Genomic DNA, 19,490 nt, shown 5'->3' with positions numbered 1-19,490 from the left:
TTTTAGGCCATTATGAAAAATAAAATTAGGCACGCAACGCTCAATTATTAATAATATGCAAACATTTTTATTGATTTTGAAGTTTAGTAATAAAGGATAATTAAAACATATTTGTTAATGGAATTAAATCAATCGGTTAATATAATTAAAATTTTGCTTATGTAATCAGATTGCGGAATTAATTACACACACATATATATATATATATATTTGAATGTACACGTTAAGTCACGTAAATTGTGCACAGAGACGGTCCCTTGAGAAAAGTAAATAACATAATAGATTATAGGAGACAAAATCGCGGTTATGAACTTTTTTGATACAAATAATATAATATAATACATATTATATCAAATGGCGAAGTACTGAAACTGAACCTACCTATTAATTGAACACACGATTTTTGCACTATCTACATTATTACAAGTATAAGAAAATAAGACGTTTTTTGTTTTAGAATTTTTTCTTCGTTGGCGTACTTTTTTAACTGACATTTGTTTAGATGAAATGATTTATGACCGACAATAGTAAGTTTATATTAAAACTACTACAGTCTATGACTAATGCCACATTATAGGCTACACACGGTACACGGATAAATGCATATAACGTTTTAACTTTTTCATTGAAAAATATTTAGTCGTACTTAAAATAGTACTAAAGCTCCAAAAGCATTATGGTTACATACAATATACATATTCCAATAGCTAAATCACGACGGCTATGAAATTTAATATTTCGATTTCAAGCGGCATTTCAATAATTTAAATGACTAAATAGCTATGAGGAGTGCATACCTACACATATACAATATATATATATACATGTATATATTAATGCGTGTGATGCTCGAGGAAATTAAAAGCGCGTATTATAATTTCGATCAATTAAACACTCCGCGCGCGCACATACTTTAGCCGCCAGTGGGAAAAATCATCTATGAATTTTAAGTATATGCACAACGACAAAACAGGCCAGCATATTATTATATACGACAACGGCGGTTCACCACATTATACATAGTATGTGATTAAACACTTGTTATAGGTATTTTTTCTCGTTTTCGATGTTAAGTCTTTTTATTATTATTATTACACGTATACACGGAGGTGATAAAAATATCGTACCGGGCTATTAAAATAATATTATTTTTCAATAGACCCCAGGGCGCCGATGAAAAACGCGTGTTACGTGCCACAGAGTTCAACAATATAGGTGGTACCTGCCTAAATATCTATATGCTACGAATTACGATTACATATTTACTATTTATATAATATATTGGTGTCTTTACATATAAATATGTACACACATGGAGACGAAAGACTTGGACTGCGACTTAGGACTGACGGTAGGAGTTGCTGGTTAGAATATATTATGGATCATGATATATCAAAAAAAAGCAAAAGCGAAATTTTTTTTTAGATCGCAAAATGTGCACACAAATTTTAAATGAAATATTTTTTTTTTTATGTCTATATTTAACATATTATTCTATAATCTATACGCGTGTAAATATAGGTGAAAATATTGACGCGTATAAGTTATACCTCAACGTTATATATTATTAAGAATATATTTTGTGAAGGCAGATTTTCACGAAGGTGATACAAGAAAACGAACCAAAGTTTGATATGTATTTATTTTAATGGAAAAACTTTTAAACCAGTTAAATAAAATATACATAAACTTTTTTATTTAAATTAAAAACCGTAAAACATTTCCGTAATTTTTTATACTTTTTATTTTTAAATAACAAAAAATGTCTTATATCCTAATTATTTTTAAAGTAGGTATGCAGTAGGTATATTATACATAAATTCTTTATATTATACCTATAGGTAAGTTTAAGTTTATTGTAAAGTACATTATTATTTTGATAATATATAACTAAAAATTAATAATAAATAAATCAAAATATACTTGCATATAAATGCAAAGTTAAAATTAAATATAGGTAGTATTATAATTGATACAAGTAGAATCTATTAATAAATAAGTAAGTACATAATATAAGCATTAATTATAAGTAGCTGGTACTTGGTATTTTGGTACTACACGAAATCATTTAAGGCCATTCGAAACTAAAATAATAACATTTACATTTACATTTTATGAGTTTAGTATGTGTCTAGATCAAACTATTAAGATTCAATAAAATATATATACAAGCATTTAATTCCATATTAATGTGTATAGTGCGTGTATATCGTTATTTAATTTGGTAAAACAATCATAAATTATTAGCTGTATTACGTATGCAATGTACAATACATAACTACTGTTGAAATTATCGTGAACATTTTTTTAATTTTTAATTTTATATATTTTAAGCGACAAAACAAAATCAGTATTGTATTCGTGAAAAGTTTTGATATAATATGATACAGATCTAACAAATAATATTTAAAAAGTTTAACTCTGTGCTGTTATTTTTTATTCTTCAATAATTTATTCAATTATTACACTTTAAAAACAAAAACCATGTGATAAACGTTTTATCAAAATTATTTATAGAAAGGTCTAATGTATAATACTATATAATAGTTATTATATACACGGTAAGTACATACATGTGCCAAATAACATTTAAAAAAAAACTTAAAAAATTATATTCAATATTGAAATAATAATATATAGCTTCACGAGGATTGCGGGTACTGAAATGGTCAAGATAACTTTTTGCCGACGCAACGTACACAATAGCCGAGTATTTCACCCATAAATTGGGCATAATATTATAAATATTCAAGTTAATTTAATCAAAACATTTTCAAGAACTAAAAAAGATAATATATTTTTTATTTTAGAATAATGCACACCAAACTACAAATATATTTTGGGTTATAATTTTTGTTAATTAGTGCCTTAACTAAAATATAGACAAATGTACTCAAAGATTTCACTTCAAGCATAACGAATATTATTAATTAGCAAGTGTAATATTTTGTAAAAAATTATGTAAGTGCAAAATAAACCAATTCCATGGCCACATTTCAGCATACATTATAGCAATTACGCAACAAATAAAAAAATGTGTAACTATAAAGAGTGTGAAATTGTCGAAAAGTCGAAAAAAAAAAACCAACATCAATACCTATATTATAGCACATAACATACTATGTACATGTACGTAAATGTAATGAAAAACGTAGCCATATACTCATTTGTATATTATAATATTATGATTGTTTTGTTACCTTTACGATGAAAACAATAAGCCTTTCGAACGCAATAAACATTACTGTAATAAAATTGTTTGTGGGTGTATAACACTCGCGGCGATCCGTATTATATACATACATTAATATAGCATACCGGCGGTGTATTAAATATTTGAGCCCACATAAACGGATGTGTCGACGAAAATAAAAAGATGCTGCAGACAAGTGAAACGAAAAAAAAAATATGCTAATCCTAGATCATATGATGACATGGTTAGGTTATATATGTAGGTACATAAAATATTATACATTATGTACGGATAGCATTTAATTGGTATAAAATAAATGAATTGTTATGTCATTCTTTAAAACCCTATAAAATTGTACGCAGCAGCCGTATGGTTATCCCATCAGCCATCGTACATCTCACATCTAGTATCCTATAATGATATAGACTATTTGTAAAGCGCAGCAAAGCGTTGAAACGCTTTCGCGGAGTATACCGTCGACTACGACTCGAGCAGTTGCATATATATTATAATATGTACGCTGCGACATCGTATTAAGTCGCTGAAATTATAATATATGTACGGGACGGTTCGTTAAACTGGCAATTACACTTCAACGTTGTGATTCAGAAAAACAATGATTTTCCACTTCGTTTGAAGTATTTATTGCTTATTATTGTAACTCTTTACTATTTTATATTATTATTATTATTATTCATTTGTTTCTCAAGATAAAAATACTGGGCCTCGCTGAGTAATATAGTATAGTATTATTTTTTTGGTTGAATTTACTTCTTCGATATCTCCACGAAAATCTATGTTTATTAGTTTTAATTGCTCAATAAGTAACAAGTAATATTTTTATAAAAAAACGTTGATATCATACAATAATATTGAACATAAAACTCAGAAAAACGGAGTAGAGGAAAACATTTTTGCGCTCAAGAGTCGCATATTGACATTTTACACATTTTACACTATAATTTAAGATGTAAATAACTTTTAGTAACAAAAATTAATGTACCTACCTATACAATATTCAAAACAAATTCATCTTCATGTTATAAGAAAAATATTTTGTATATTCAATTAAAAACGTATATATATTATAAACCTAAATTATCGTGTTCAATACTTTATATTAAAATAAAAAAAAATAATATTTTTAAAAAAATACATCAACAATTAAGTTATAAAATTAGCGTAGCCAGGTATTCGGTCACTCCGTATACCATAACGTTTACCATATATTATTCTCTTTGACTGTTTTACACGACCAATTGCTGTCATACTACGTCACACTGCAAAAAGAGACCACACACGAGCACAGAAAGCAAACAAACGCGATTAATTAACCGATGGACGTCGACATATCGGCCAAAAGGCTTTTTTTACGACTTATGTCAGACTGTCAGACTACGTGCGCACGTAACCGTGGTATAATATAATTGGTTTTAGTGGCGTGGCCAAAAGTCTAGGTCAGTAAGTTCACCTCACCTATGCTACATTTAAGTACGTAAGCTATACGGCCCACCAGGAGTGACATAGGCATGCATATAGTATTATGAGGATATTTAATTTTCAAACATAAATACGTGTTTTTTTCCATTAGTATATTTATGCTAACTCAAAGCTGGTTGGAAAATATTCGAAGATTTCACCACAAGAAATATTCAGTATTTATATTATAAATTATAATATACTCGTATCGTGGACCCCGATAGATTTCAATAAATGCACAATAATGCATTATTTATGCATTCGGTACGGTCATCATTTACCGCGATCATAATATTTCAATCAAACAACGTGTTCATTTCACGATATTAATTATTATGATGTATACACATGTCATACATATTGGATATAGGTATATGTGTGAGTATAATAATATATTATTGATTTTAGTTTTGAAAGTAAATAAATGGGTAACATAATTAATCAGGTGTAAAACCGATACTAAAATTATTATAACGAAGTGGAACAAAACATTCAATGCGTTATTTATAAATAAAATATACGATTGCGCAGCGAGCATATATACGTTAGACCCCGCCGATCGGCCGGTCGTGCGGCGCGCTCGCCCCCGATTTATTCGAGTCAAACACTGGAGGGTATAATAAAGTTTGTGTTGTGCACAGATATAAAGTAAATCTTCGAGGGACATCTGTTATACATAATAGTTGTGTATAAGTTACATATACGCCACACGCTGCACCGAAATCTTTTGTGCACTACTGTATAATATTACCTATATACGCGTCTGTGGCGTACTTGTACACATATAATTATTTTGTATGATAAAACATTATTTTAGAAAAGCGACGAATAGAGGCAATGTACCTATAAATATATATATATATATTCATAATCTTATGAGTTATTATGACTTATGATTTATATATTATATTGTATACGTGCTTGACGAAACTCTATAGTGTACATTATAAAAACGCTCGAGCAATATTGACACGCGAAAGAAATCTATTGTAAATAACGTGCGGATTGCTGCCAAGAAAGATTACGGTGTCATTTTTTGGTTCACTTGGTCTCGAAACGATGATGTATTATGACGACGGTGGTTCGAATTTGTACATACACGTACTTATAATATATAATACTATACAAGAGTAAGTATGTTTTTCCTTTCTTTTTTGAAACCCCTTTGAAGTACGGAAGTACGTATTTATAGGTACCGTCGTTCAAATCTTTAATAAACTAATAAACACGCATCTATATCCAAAGAATATACATTATTGTTTACTATACCCCCCCCCCCCGAAAATACGTTCTACGTAATTATATTACGACTTGCTATACCGTATAATATTGTTATTGTTATTGTTATTAGCACTTATTACGTATATAATATAGCTCCTTTCGATTGCCTACAACCAAAAAGTTTTCAAATAATGTTTTTGTCCATTTCGTTTACACACGCGTAACCCTCTCCGAACGGATATCAATTGGCAACCTTTCGATAGCACACGCGCTATGCACGATATTGTGTATCCACGTCGTATTACACTAACTATATAAAATACGACCTATCAAATCACTTGCAAAGTGGGTGTTAGCCGGTACCTACGTGTACGTAATATATATATATACATACATAAATATTTTAGACGACTTCAGGTACATAACAATGTCAATATGCTCGTGGTCATCGATATATATTGTATAATATTATGTTGTATTTAATTAGAAACCAAGCGTAACTGCAGTGTATTGGAGCTGCATAAAGGAAGAGTAATTTAAATTTTAATGAGTGTTCCGGCAAAGACGGCGTGTCATCATTAGTAGCAAGCATTATTCCTCATCGTTGAAAGACTATGGATAATAATTATAATTTAAATTGCTTTTATCGAATTGCTCTAGAAGGGGTTATTAAGGTGTGAAATTAAATTTATTATTCGCATAAGTCGTCGCGAGTGTGGTCGTTAAAATTATTGCACCAAATTATTATTATTAACATCGATTGTTTTCGATGAAAATAAAATGATTGATTAGCAATAATTGTAGACATCGCGTAAAGGAATATTAACATAAATTAAAATGTATAATAATAATAATACCATAATATTATAAATCGTTATAATTGATTATGCGCAGACGCGAGCGGTAATTTGTGTTTAATCCACAATATTAAAATATTTGTTGAAAAGGGTCTAAATGCATTTGACTTAAACTCGAGAGCAAATAATAATATATAGTATAGCTCACTAGCTCCCCATATATTTTACCATATAAATCGAATGCACCCATTATGCGTAAATGAATTTAAAAGTCATAAACCCACGATGCAATACTGCAATATACTAATATAAGTAATATTGCACCACAAAACCTGTGGGCATCACATACGATTTGAATGTAATTTCCGACAGTCTTTTAAAGTTCTACACACAATTTGAACGCCCTGTATGTTATATTACACACATATTGGCCACGCCTATTCCACTCTATATCGATTCTACATAATAAAACCGAACGTACCTAACTTGTAATCATTTGCCATTACACCTATATAATATTATATATAACGACGAAACGGTCGTAGTAAACTTATTATTATATTTTACGGCCGCTGTCGACTAGGACGCTACTAAAATTTTTATTACGTTTTAATTGCTCCGAAGCCCAATTTGAAATGCATAAAAATTCCCCCGGGCGATATTTCATTTGTGCGCGTGGCGCTTTTAGATTGTACCGAGTAGGTATTTGATTTATTGTTCCGCTCTTCGCATCATACGCGTATACGCTATAAAGATATATTATTATTCAGAGTAAAATATCAAATACTATTCCAAAGTGTATTCTTTTCAAAATACTGTAGCTGGTACCTATTTCATCGCACATACCGTTATTAAATAATAAATTGTGTATCGCCAAGCCAACAATTTATCTGCATTTATTCATTATTGTTTCATATAAGAAAATACTAATAAACATTAAACGCGTATACATCACCATCGCCATAATCGTATCGGCTGCGGAATGTACTAGTAGCGGGCGAAGGAGTTACTTTTTTATCTTAAATTAAAATGTTTTCTATGTAAAAAAACAAAAATAAAACACAATATATTTTTTGTGGACCATTGGGGTGGATCTTTAAAAACCATTGTATACAAAAAAAATAGCCATGTAGCACGCGACGAACGACATTTTCAAAAATATTAAGATGTTATTAAAAAGGGATGATTGTTTATATATTTAATATTACGAAAAATGTTGGGAAAATCAACATCCTAATAGTATACAATTTATTGTGTGACCACCTACTGCAGGTCAATATATAAAAGTTTGTCATAAAACACCGTTTGAAATTTTTTAAATTTCCAAAAAATGTATTATACTATAATATATAGTCAACCACCGAAAGAGATTAAAATCAAATTGGTATAATATAATACCTATAAAATAGTTTAAAAACAGAAGTATAGTTAAGTATATGCATTATGCATGTTGTACACCGATTGAGTTACGCGAAAAACAAAAATAAAAAGTCAACAACCTTATAGAAAATTTCTTTTAATAACTTTAAATAGTTATGGTAGTCATGTTTAAACTGAAGAACATTTTTTTTGGCCATTAAATATTTAAAGAGTAACCCCGAAGCAATCTCGTAACGTATTAAAATCGATCGAAGAATTAATTTGTGTAATTATTGAACTTAACACATAATCAATAAACGATAAATATTATATTATACTGGTATTATTAGGTTTTTAAGAAGACGCTTAAAAACCGTTATCTTGCGAAAAAATGTATCACCTAGTTATTTAAAAATTACAAATATTTATCAACAAGTTTGTTGATATACAGATACGTATATTCAAAAATAACTATAAACACAGAAATATTTATAACAGAAGGGTATTTCTACTGTACCACTGATGTAATTAAAAACAAAATATTATTATTATTAATATATTAATTTACTATAATTTATTATAGTACATTACATAGTAGATATGATTAACGTGAGTATACGAGTATTCATATTAATACGAGTATTAATACCTATTATTTTAAATGGAAAACTAGATTTTATTCATAATTATTAAAAGTAACTTATTAAGTAGACCAATTAATTTTAATCTTAAAGTGATTGTTGATTATTTTAAGTTTATAGTAATACGTTATAAAAAAACTAATATTATGGACTAAAAACTAATTAGTGTAGGTAGTACGAAATATTTAATCATTAAAATATAATACGATTTACAATTAAATCGATGTTATGTAGGTATTATATATACCACTTATTATAGATGCGTATTAAATGTTCAAAAACATATTAATACATTTTTATTTTATTTATTATTAGTAGTATTAGTATAAATTAGTATTAATCATATAATTCAATTTCGTCAGATATTTAGGAAGTCTAGATACGCATAAGTATTATTTAAATTACATTGCGGCAAAATAACTTTATCGAATAACGTAAAATACTATCCCTCGAGTGGAACGAGAGAATTAAAATTCAACTGATGTAACATTACAATAATATGTTCTCCCTACAGAAATTTAATTTCTCTTTAAATACCTTTTTGAACTTTTTACTAATTCAAATATTCAAAACGGTTTTCAACAAAACCAGTATCCATTCGCTTCTATATTACGATTGTTTAAACACTAAATTGTAGTATAGGATTTTTACGACAGAGGTATATTTCAAATTTCGATTCCTATAATCATCATCACTTATACTAAAGTAATTATAGTCGTTTTATATAATGGCAATAATATAATAGTTGTGGGTAGACACAAGTGTGTCCTCTATGTGTTGCCTATATTATTTAATAATAACTTTGTATTACTATGCATACCATAGAACAATCTACACCTTGTGGTACCTACATAATATAATAAATGTATTAATTAAAATGTCGATCGGTCTCATCTTAAATCATTTTTTAATTACCTACGCCGTTTATATTGTAAAAAGGTTGTAAATAATCAAATACAAATAACAATGATGGGTGTTTATAATTTTTCTTGCATACAGTTTTTAATACCAATAATTATTATAACATAATTATAGTGACTTATAATCAATTCAATTTCTAACTAATAAAACTATATGATATGTGAATGTAAATTCAACAGAATTTTAATTATTTAATTGATAGATTGATGGAAACGAAAAAAATTTTTTAGTAAAAATGTAATAAATATCTCGAATAAAATACCAATGAATTGAAGTATTACATTTGAAATAATACAAAAGATGAGCTGATAAAAAAAAATATATGCATATACTCGTATTATATGCAATTACATAATAATAAATGTACTTATATATAATATAAAATTACAAAAATTTGTATAATAATAATAAAATCATAGAGAGGCGGTATTTAATATTATTTGATATGTATGTTATAAGACAATTTTATTAAAAAAGAACTGTTTTCATAAACAAAAAAGAATTTTTCGATTTCAATAAAGTATAAATTACATCCAATTTCCGATAAATTGAGTACTATGTATTGGATGAAAGAATTGAAGCGTATTTAAAAAAACTACTCACAACACAAAAAAAAAACATAATAATATTATGTCGAAATCAATAGCTTTTACAATTCACTTAAAACGAAGAGTGATGTTTTATTTTAATTCAGAATACGAATTCTTTTTCTCCAATTGCTTAATAGCCACTCTTGTATTTTGAAACAAAATAAAATGCAAATTGATTGGAATAAGCTACTTGAATATTGATTGATTACGTGTTTAAATGGCAAAATTAAGTAACGCATTTTTTGTAAATAAAAAATAAAATATTTCATATATTACCGTCAATTGATGAAACATAATACACTTTTTTACAACAGACTTGATTGAAAATGTTTCATTATTGTATCAATTACAAATGCAATTAATATTATCAAATATTAAACAATAACATCATATCCAGTTATGATGAGCGTTTCATATATTTAAAACACAACTGCATTTTGCGCAATTAGCATATTTTTCGTTTTCTTTTTCTTTATCATCAATATAAAAAACAATTGTTCAAAAATAATGTACACTCAAAATGTGATATGCGTATATAATACGGTACGACGAACGGAATTTACGAAACAGCCAAACCCGTTTTACATATTTATTACTCATACACAATCGTTGAATATTGGCACTGCAGTTTATCCGTGTATAATATCGACACTGTATTATAAAGCTAAGAGTAAATAAACTTATCGATGGTAGAGCCCCAAGCGATTTATACACGAACACTTCTAAATTAGATTGGTTTTGTTAATACTATAATAAATCGAGAACAAGAGTAAATGTGTTCAATTGATTTATACATTACGACACACGTTTGAATTAAAAAAAAAAAAAAATCACTGTTAATAAGAATCATCTTTGGATTTGTTTAATATATTAAATCGTTTGAACACAAATTATACGGTAGGTAGTTAACCAGTTAAATTATGAAACCGATACTAATAAATCAAATAGTTGTAATAGTCGAACGAAAATAAAAAGAAACTGTAAAGAAATAAATACACGTGTCTATCTGTATACTAGATGGTCGAGATGAGTCTATTTAATTTAAATTTATTAATTGCAGTTAGTTATTATATTAACACGGCAACGAAACTATAGGTGTTAGTAGAAAACTAATAAAATGTAATTATCGCCTCAAGAAATCTAAACAAGAGAGACACCTAGCTATAGGTTCAGTGTAATTAATTGGGATTAAAGTCTTAAATTAATACACACAAACTAAACCCACACAAAAAAAAAACAAATTAAAATTCGGCTTTTGTCGTCAGTGCATTATATTATATGGTCGGTAAACTGGATTGTAGAAAAAAAAGTAAAATTCACGTTTATGAACTCACGTGTGAAGTTGTTTTGGAAATTAAATTTTTATATCAAAATATCACGAAAGTAATAAAAATAATATATAGAAACAATTTATGAGTGCCCTACTGACGTCTAAATGTGTAAATAGACGACAATTTTCCCAAAGTTACTACAAATTAATGTAATTATGTATCTGATTTTATGTTGTACGTGTTTTACTAAAATAAGATTCGTCGTGCGTATGCAATGCTATGCATATATAGTTCAGCAGGGAAGATACACATTGCACGGTATAAACATAAAAGCGAGTGTTATAAATGTTAAAATGGTTTAAGTGTCATATTAGACCAAAAAAAAAAAAAAAAAAATCGTCTAGAAAATAAGAAACGCTGTTTTGCGCGTATACATGGCACATAAATATTTGTATATACAATGTTTAGTTATTATTATTGTATTATATATGTACCATTATACCCCGTTTGATATTTATGAGGTTGTAACTGTCTTTATAAAGACATGTATTCTATTACGGACATTTTGGTGTAAAAAAAAACATTTTATTTCCATTCAAGTCACTCATCCTAGACAGAAACAGAAAAAAAATTTAAATTTTCGCTATACATAATAGTTATAACACGATGACATTAATAAAAAAACTGACTTTATGGTATTGTTGGAAATAAACAATAGCCGCGCTATCGATATATCATTACTATTGCCATTAGTACAATTTGAAATCGGTAGAATAGAAAAAAAAGAAATACCAAAATGGGCGTATCATTATAGATTGACAATATTGCACGTTGTATTTATAAATGAAACAAAAAATAGATAGAACAATTTTTGTCGGTCAAAAACAGTCTGTAACCGCGTGTATACGAGTTTACCCTATTTTGCACGTACCGAAAAATAATTAACTACTTACAACGTTTTCCCGGGATGATGTCCGTAACAACGAAACACTGACTATATTACTATATAATACAAACGGCTAAATAATACGAATTTGCTAATAACGTTACTTCCATGACAGACCAACTGTATACCTACCAATAAGTTTGGAAGACAATCATTAATTTTATTCGACGTCCATTTGACAATAATTATAGGTATTGTACCGTTACCGTGTCAAAGTTATAACGCAGACACATAGTAATTGATACTATATGGTTCAAATGGTTGTCATCATTTTCGGTAATTACCAACATAAGTCGACACAGAAATAAACGCATTTCATCGAAGTCAGATATAGTCATACCGTCACAGCGAAAGGTGAATTCCGAATTGGCGACCACCTGGGACTCTTAACAATGTCTGACAGTTAGAAAATTAATTAACTAGTGAAAAAAAAATCAGAAATACTATTAACAATATTTTCGATCGATTTGTTCAAATCATTCAAGTTTAAAGAGCATCAATTTGTTTATAATAAGATTCAAAATTGGAAATTAATTATTAATAATTTGGTGGTTTCAGTGTACATTTACGTTGTTGTAAGGTGAAAATAATGTGAATATCAAAAACGTATAAAATGTACACGAGTATACGACTAGTGTAATTATTGCAAAAAACCTGTTTTGATTTTTCGTAATTAGATCAAAATTTTATCGAAAAAAATTACACGATTCTTAAATTTTTTAATTTGTAACGTAGAAGACTGGATAATCAACAAGTGAATATGAAGCGTAGATATTTATTTAAATTACCATTTAAAATGATGTTTAAAAGATCATATAGACATATAGTATAATATGAGCATTAACTATAATATATAATAATATGTTGAAACTTGTTCATCGATTTTGCCGGTCGTAAAATTAGATAATGTATACAGTTTAAGTAAACGTATTGAAAATAATAACTAGCATTAAGTACTTTGTTGGCATACATCTACACAATTTTCAAAACAATATTTAGTTACAGTAATCAAATAATTAACACGACATAAAATATGTAAAATTAGGAATCGAAAATGAGAACAGAAAAACAATAAATTGCCAGAAAACAGGTCGGTATAATAAAGGCAATGAAACAAAAATGAAAATACATGTAGAATTGTAGACAGATCGAAACTTTAAGTTTTAAAACGTGACTTTGGCCAAATAATATTCACTTCCGCTTTTTGTAGTTATTTGCATTTTAATTAATTAACTTTGTCAAAGTTATATTACAAAATTGTATATAAACTCAACTATTTATGGGTCGACGACGCTATATTTTTATGCATATTGTAAATAGATCATGGAAGTCTGGTGTATGTACATATATTATATTGTAAAACATTTTTGTAGAAAATCATCTTATGAAAAATCTATAAATTGTAGTTATGTTGCGTTAATTGTAGGTACTATGCGTTTCTTATTAAAACCACTGACCGTGAAGTATATATACATATACGTTTAATACATATATTATGCGGTTTATGTAACTATATTAAAACATTTCTGAATAAGTTACAAGACAGTATAAAACGCTCAACCGCACAGAATAATTATTTTATTGTAAACAAATTGGCTGCGAAGTTATTTTTATAACTTTAATATGCTCATTTAATAATTTATTTTAAGCTGTATAAAACTAATAATAATTATAGTTCAAATTGTTCAGAGTATACCGATTTTAAAATATACAGATTTCTATACTCATTTCATAATCAGAGAATCAAAGTTATAGCAATAAACTCGACGTTTGAAATACTATTATAGTTTTAGTATTTTATGTAAACATCATAAAATAAATGTTTTAATACATCAATTCTGACTACAGTGTTATTAAAAAATAACTAGTAGAAAAAAATACATTTAACAGTAATTTTATAATTATTATTTCTGGAAATTGAACACTCAAACATAGATAGTATCCAATCACATCGAATAACATCATTAGTATTGACTTTTTATTCATACATTGTAATTGCTGATTTTACACAACTATAACTGTAGCAATATGGCCACATGTATTTATTTGTATATGTCTTATATTATTATAAAATATTTAATCTAATGATTTAAAAAATTGTAAAAGTTTAAATGTACCAATAACTGAATAACTTTAATTTATAATAATTCATAGGCTTATAAATAACATCAATTTTGAACAAAATTATACCAAATTATTACTGCTATTATATACTGCTTATACAAATATATTTATTTTTAGACAACATTTTATGCATAAAATATGACATAATACTGAGAATAATTTAAAAAAAATATCATTTTTACAATAAAAAAAAAAAAATGTTTTTGACGGAGACAAACACAGTCAAACATCCTGTACCTACTTTAAAATCAATATATTTGGTTATTATATTGCAGTAAAATATCAAACAAATATTATTACAATAACTTATCTATTATGATATCAAAATGAAAATACAATATTTATAATTTGAGTCTGTTTTTAAAATATCAAACAAAAAATAATGAAGTTGAACATCCTACGATATACAAAAACAAGATTTTTTAGTACAAAATTCAAGATAATTTATTGTAACCATTAAAAAATCATAAAAATAATTAATTAGAAATATTTTTTTTGTTATATTATTTAATACTAATTAAGAAATAAGTATATAATTTATAAAAGCTACATATAGGTTTATTTAAATGTATTTTTTACTTTCAGTGTATTACGCAGTTCGCAATAATTTAACGCATGATTAATTTCTATTTATTTAACAAAGTAGACATAATTTTGTAATGCTATGTTAAAATATTTATACGTAAAAAAGTCGTTAATTCCGGACTCATTCATGTTTTTTTTTTAATTATCTATAACAAGATCTATAATAGACTATATATGATAAGTAATCAATTACTATTAAAATACCCGTTATTTGTTAAAACTAATGAGACAAAATTTTAAACATTTGCATTTGGATAGGTATCTATGAAGTTTACAAGATTACATCTTTATGGGAAACACCACTAATTAGTTCGTGATTTATCATGGTTTATTTTAAGTTATTACAACATTATGTATGTGAATACTCCCATTAGAGTAATTTTCATAAATGAAAAATTAAAGGTGAAATTCTAAACACAATAAATATATTTATTTTTAACAACGATACGAATGTAGGTATCTACACATTTGCATACGTATAGGCTTCAATGCTTCATTATAATATACCAACAAAATTCAAACATACCCAATCCCATACAGTCATTCAAAAAGTTTAGAAATGTTAAATACCATTAACTTAGTTTGTAAACTTTTCGGGTCACACGACCAAGTATAATTTATACGGAAAAACCTAATGGGTAACTGTAAAGTTTTCAAAGTAGAAAAGGGTTTCTAAACACCTGAAAACGATTTAACATGACGTTCTACCACTCCGCAAAGTGGTATCCCGATCCCGTTCAAAACCTTATTTTTTGGGAACTTTTTTGTTTTTTATCATCATTATTACTACCGATCAAAACTTTATAATTAAAATTTGCGGTACCGATCACTAAAACAACAGCAACAACAACTGCATCAAGAACGAACAACACGAACGTCATCAGATATTCAGGATGTATTCATTTCATTCATTTAAATATTTGCAATAATAATATAATATATTATACCTATACATGTATATCTAAAATTAATATGTTAAATATTAATATGTACCTTATATCCGCCACACTTATGACAAGCGATCACGTCTCCGTTGTGTTTGACAGTGCTTTTGTGTATGTTGCCACTACCGAAATTGTTGTAGTAAGTCATCGTACGACATTTGGGATGATAAAAAAAAAAAAAAAAAAAAAAAAAAAAAAAAAACAAAAAAACCGAAATCGACTACACCTCGTCTAATGCACCGCTATATATAGCTATACAACAGCTATTATAAATATTATATTTTAAATATTAATACTGATCGTGCTCGACGAAACGAAGGAGCGACTGCGGGTCAATACAAAATTATTTACTTCTCTAACAATTTACGATAATAAAATATACGTTTGACGGTACACCAGACCCGGTTGTGTGCTGTGCTTCGGACGGTTATAATAAATAATATAACAATCTACAACACGACTCTCGCGAGTATGTCATTCGGAAGACGATCGCGAGCGGTGACTTTTCGCGAACGCGGCGACCAACACGCTCGCCGTCGGACTGCGGACTGAACGGAGTCCGCCGCCGCGTGATTCTCGCGCGCGTTTTACGGTCCGGAGACCGCGACGGCACAATCATAATAATAATATGTACACAAACATATATACGTATAAAATGTAGGTATATATCACACAATCATAGGCGTGTACTGATTTTTATCGTAAGACATATAACTACTCAGTTTTAACAATTAAATAAATATATATATATATATATATATAAGATGTGTGTGTGTGTGATTGTATAAAAAAAATTCTGGTTGAAAAATGCGTTTGTATTCATTTCGGATAAGTGTAACTTGAATAGGACTCGGATTCGTATATATGTATCAAAATAATAAACGCTGAAATACGGTTTTCGCCTGTTCTTTTTTTTTCAATAGACGACTATTTATGTCTGTATAGAACATAAAATCATAGCCGACAATCGAAAAAACGCCTAAAACTAATTGTAAGTCGGAAGTAGTATGTTTTCGGAAAATAAACAACTGTTTTTTCTGCCTGCCTGGACAATCAATCTCAATATTTGTCAAACAATAATTGCTTGCAGTCATAATGACGTTTATTATAGATTCCTGAGTATATTTTAATTGCAAGTATACAACATGATGCCACTCAGTATACTCTAAAAGTCTAAAGACATGTTTATTCTCGATAAAGACTTCGCAGCACCATTGTAGAACCATCATAACTGAACTCGGATGTATAGTATATTGAATAAGAGTCTTGCATAAATAGTTACGACGAAACGCTATTCGAATTTGCTATAAAATATGATTCTTTGTCGAGTTTTTCTCGAAAATAAGTATACAATCGCGCGCGTACAGCATTATTATTTCATGGAAGAAAAATAAACCATCAAACCTGTGCGCGACCATTGCTGCAAAATCGCCAAAATCATAACCACTGATTCGGCGTATTTCGTACGATCTGCATTTTACGGCCCCGATTTGTGGTACAACAGACCAAAATATGCTCCCCATATTCGCCAGTGTGAGTCGGTATGACCGGCAGGGCAGTCTAAACATGATATTTTTCTCAAACGTACCTGAGCACGTATTTGTCAGAGTCCGGGAGGTACGTTCCTATTCGACGATGTGTTCGGTATTTTCCAGGTTTTCGAAAAGTACTTCGAGTTAAACGTTTGATATATTACAGTCGGTAAAACGATTATTTGATAACCGACTGTTCTATACATAGTAAACGATTCTAGTTTACGCGGTTAGGTTAGTCCGTATACGCTCTGTGTTGATAGGTAGGTACTTTTGTACACTGCGGTTAGACACGCGACATTGTTTTGCACAATTCTCATAATATTATGATAACGACGCGACGACCGATTTCGCATCAAATGCTCTGCGTATACGCGCCAAATCGCAGACAAACGGAATAAGTAATAACTTTAAATCACGTGCGTACCTTCACGATAAATAATAATATATATATATATAAAATAACTTTGTATATTCTTTTATATCATATTATCATACTCGAGTACCGTGTTTTATATAGCTTACTGTGTGCGTATATATATATATATATGTACAGTATATATTATATATTACTTTATTTTTACGGCGTACGAAAAACGGAAAAAAATAAATAAGACAATATTGTCATTGTACGGTAATAATATAATATGCACGTATAGTTAAATGTGTGTTTTCGTGGCGGTCGTGCAATAATGAAACGCCGAAAAAAACAACGAAAAGCAATAACGCAACGCATAACAATAAACAGTTACTGTTATTGGAGCGACGCGTATTACACGCGATGTAATAATACATGTGATAACTCGTATTAGTTTTGGAGAGCGCAATCGACGCGCGACGAAGCCGAAGATCATCGCCGCAACGCGTACTTACTATGTTTTACGACGGCCAATGTTCGTTTTTAATACGTCTAATAACACTATAGTTGTGCATATATATGCACCTAACACGAGCGTGTTATTGTCGTTTTTTTTTTTTGTTTTTATCACGCAATTATGCTCGTCCAAATAATAATATGTAATAATCGACAGAAATCATAGCCAATACGAAAACCCTTCGGAGTACTTCGGAATACGTCGTGTACATCATACCAACGACTGTCATACGAAAGAAGTGAGATAATTTTCAGGAATCGTTTTGCCGTTTCGCGGTATAGGTATGCACAATACGAATATAGTAAACGATGGTATTATCAACAAGTCATAATGCCGGTAGGTATATAATATAATAAACTTGCCGAATACGAAATAATATTACATTAGTCACTATATAATCACGTTTAATTATTATATTACAGTCGTCGTACACTGAATAGGATTTGGAAGTATTAGGTAATGGTACCTATATACTTGTTATTTTTTTGGAATATGTAAAAGCGTGCTTTGATGTTACTGCACGTATTAAAAATTGAGAGCACGTTAAGTGTTTAAGTGCACTCTAAAAACGTTATTGAACTCCTAAAAAAGTTATAACATTATAATACTATCCAAGTTATGAATCAAATTAATAATCTAATATAATATATAGGTACTCGTGTCTCGTGCGGGTTTGTAGATAGAGTTATATGTATATATATATATATATATATATATATATATATATATATATATTGAATTAGGTATAATATATAAGTACTTTTATTTATAAAAAGTATACCAAGGTAAGCCCCTCGTATTATACTAGTGACTAAGTACAAAAATAAATAACTACGTTATTCTCGATATTCTTACGAGAGCACATTTTTTGATTTAATATTATATATATATACTAGAAAAATGCGGATAGATATTTCACTTTGAGATGATTCAAAGAAAATGGAATGGAACACACAAGTAAATAAAAAAAAACAGTCTTTTATATAATAACGGATATACGATTCGGTCAACT

General features: G+C 28.5%; 2 protein-coding genes across 3 annotated transcripts in view; both read right to left on the bottom strand.

Moving 5' to 3' along the window:
* Positions 1-19,490, bottom strand: part of LOC114123846 (adenylate cyclase type 2) — a 237,478-nt gene that overhangs the window by 146,667 nt on the left and 71,321 nt on the right. The window lies entirely within an intron of this gene.
* Positions 1-19,490, bottom strand: part of LOC114123843 (protein-tyrosine sulfotransferase) — a 98,065-nt gene that overhangs the window by 71,504 nt on the left and 7,071 nt on the right. The window contains exon 1 of one of the 2 annotated variants that reach the window (XM_027986954.2): positions 16,121-16,628. The exons of the other annotated variant lie outside the window; for it this stretch is intronic. Within the exon in view, the coding sequence (XP_027842755.1) occupies positions 16,121-16,219 (99 nt within the window). The 5' untranslated portion in view covers positions 16,220-16,628. Of the gene's footprint in view, positions 1-16,120; positions 16,629-19,490 lie in introns of those variants that run through there. 2 annotated transcript variants of the gene reach the window in all.

The sequence above is a fragment of the Aphis gossypii genome, chromosome 3 (assembly GCF_020184175.1).
Source record: "Aphis gossypii isolate Hap1 chromosome 3, ASM2018417v2, whole genome shotgun sequence".
Classification (NCBI taxonomy): Eukaryota; Metazoa; Arthropoda; class Insecta; order Hemiptera; family Aphididae; genus Aphis; species Aphis gossypii.
This window is presented reverse-complemented; position numbering and strand designations above follow the sequence as displayed.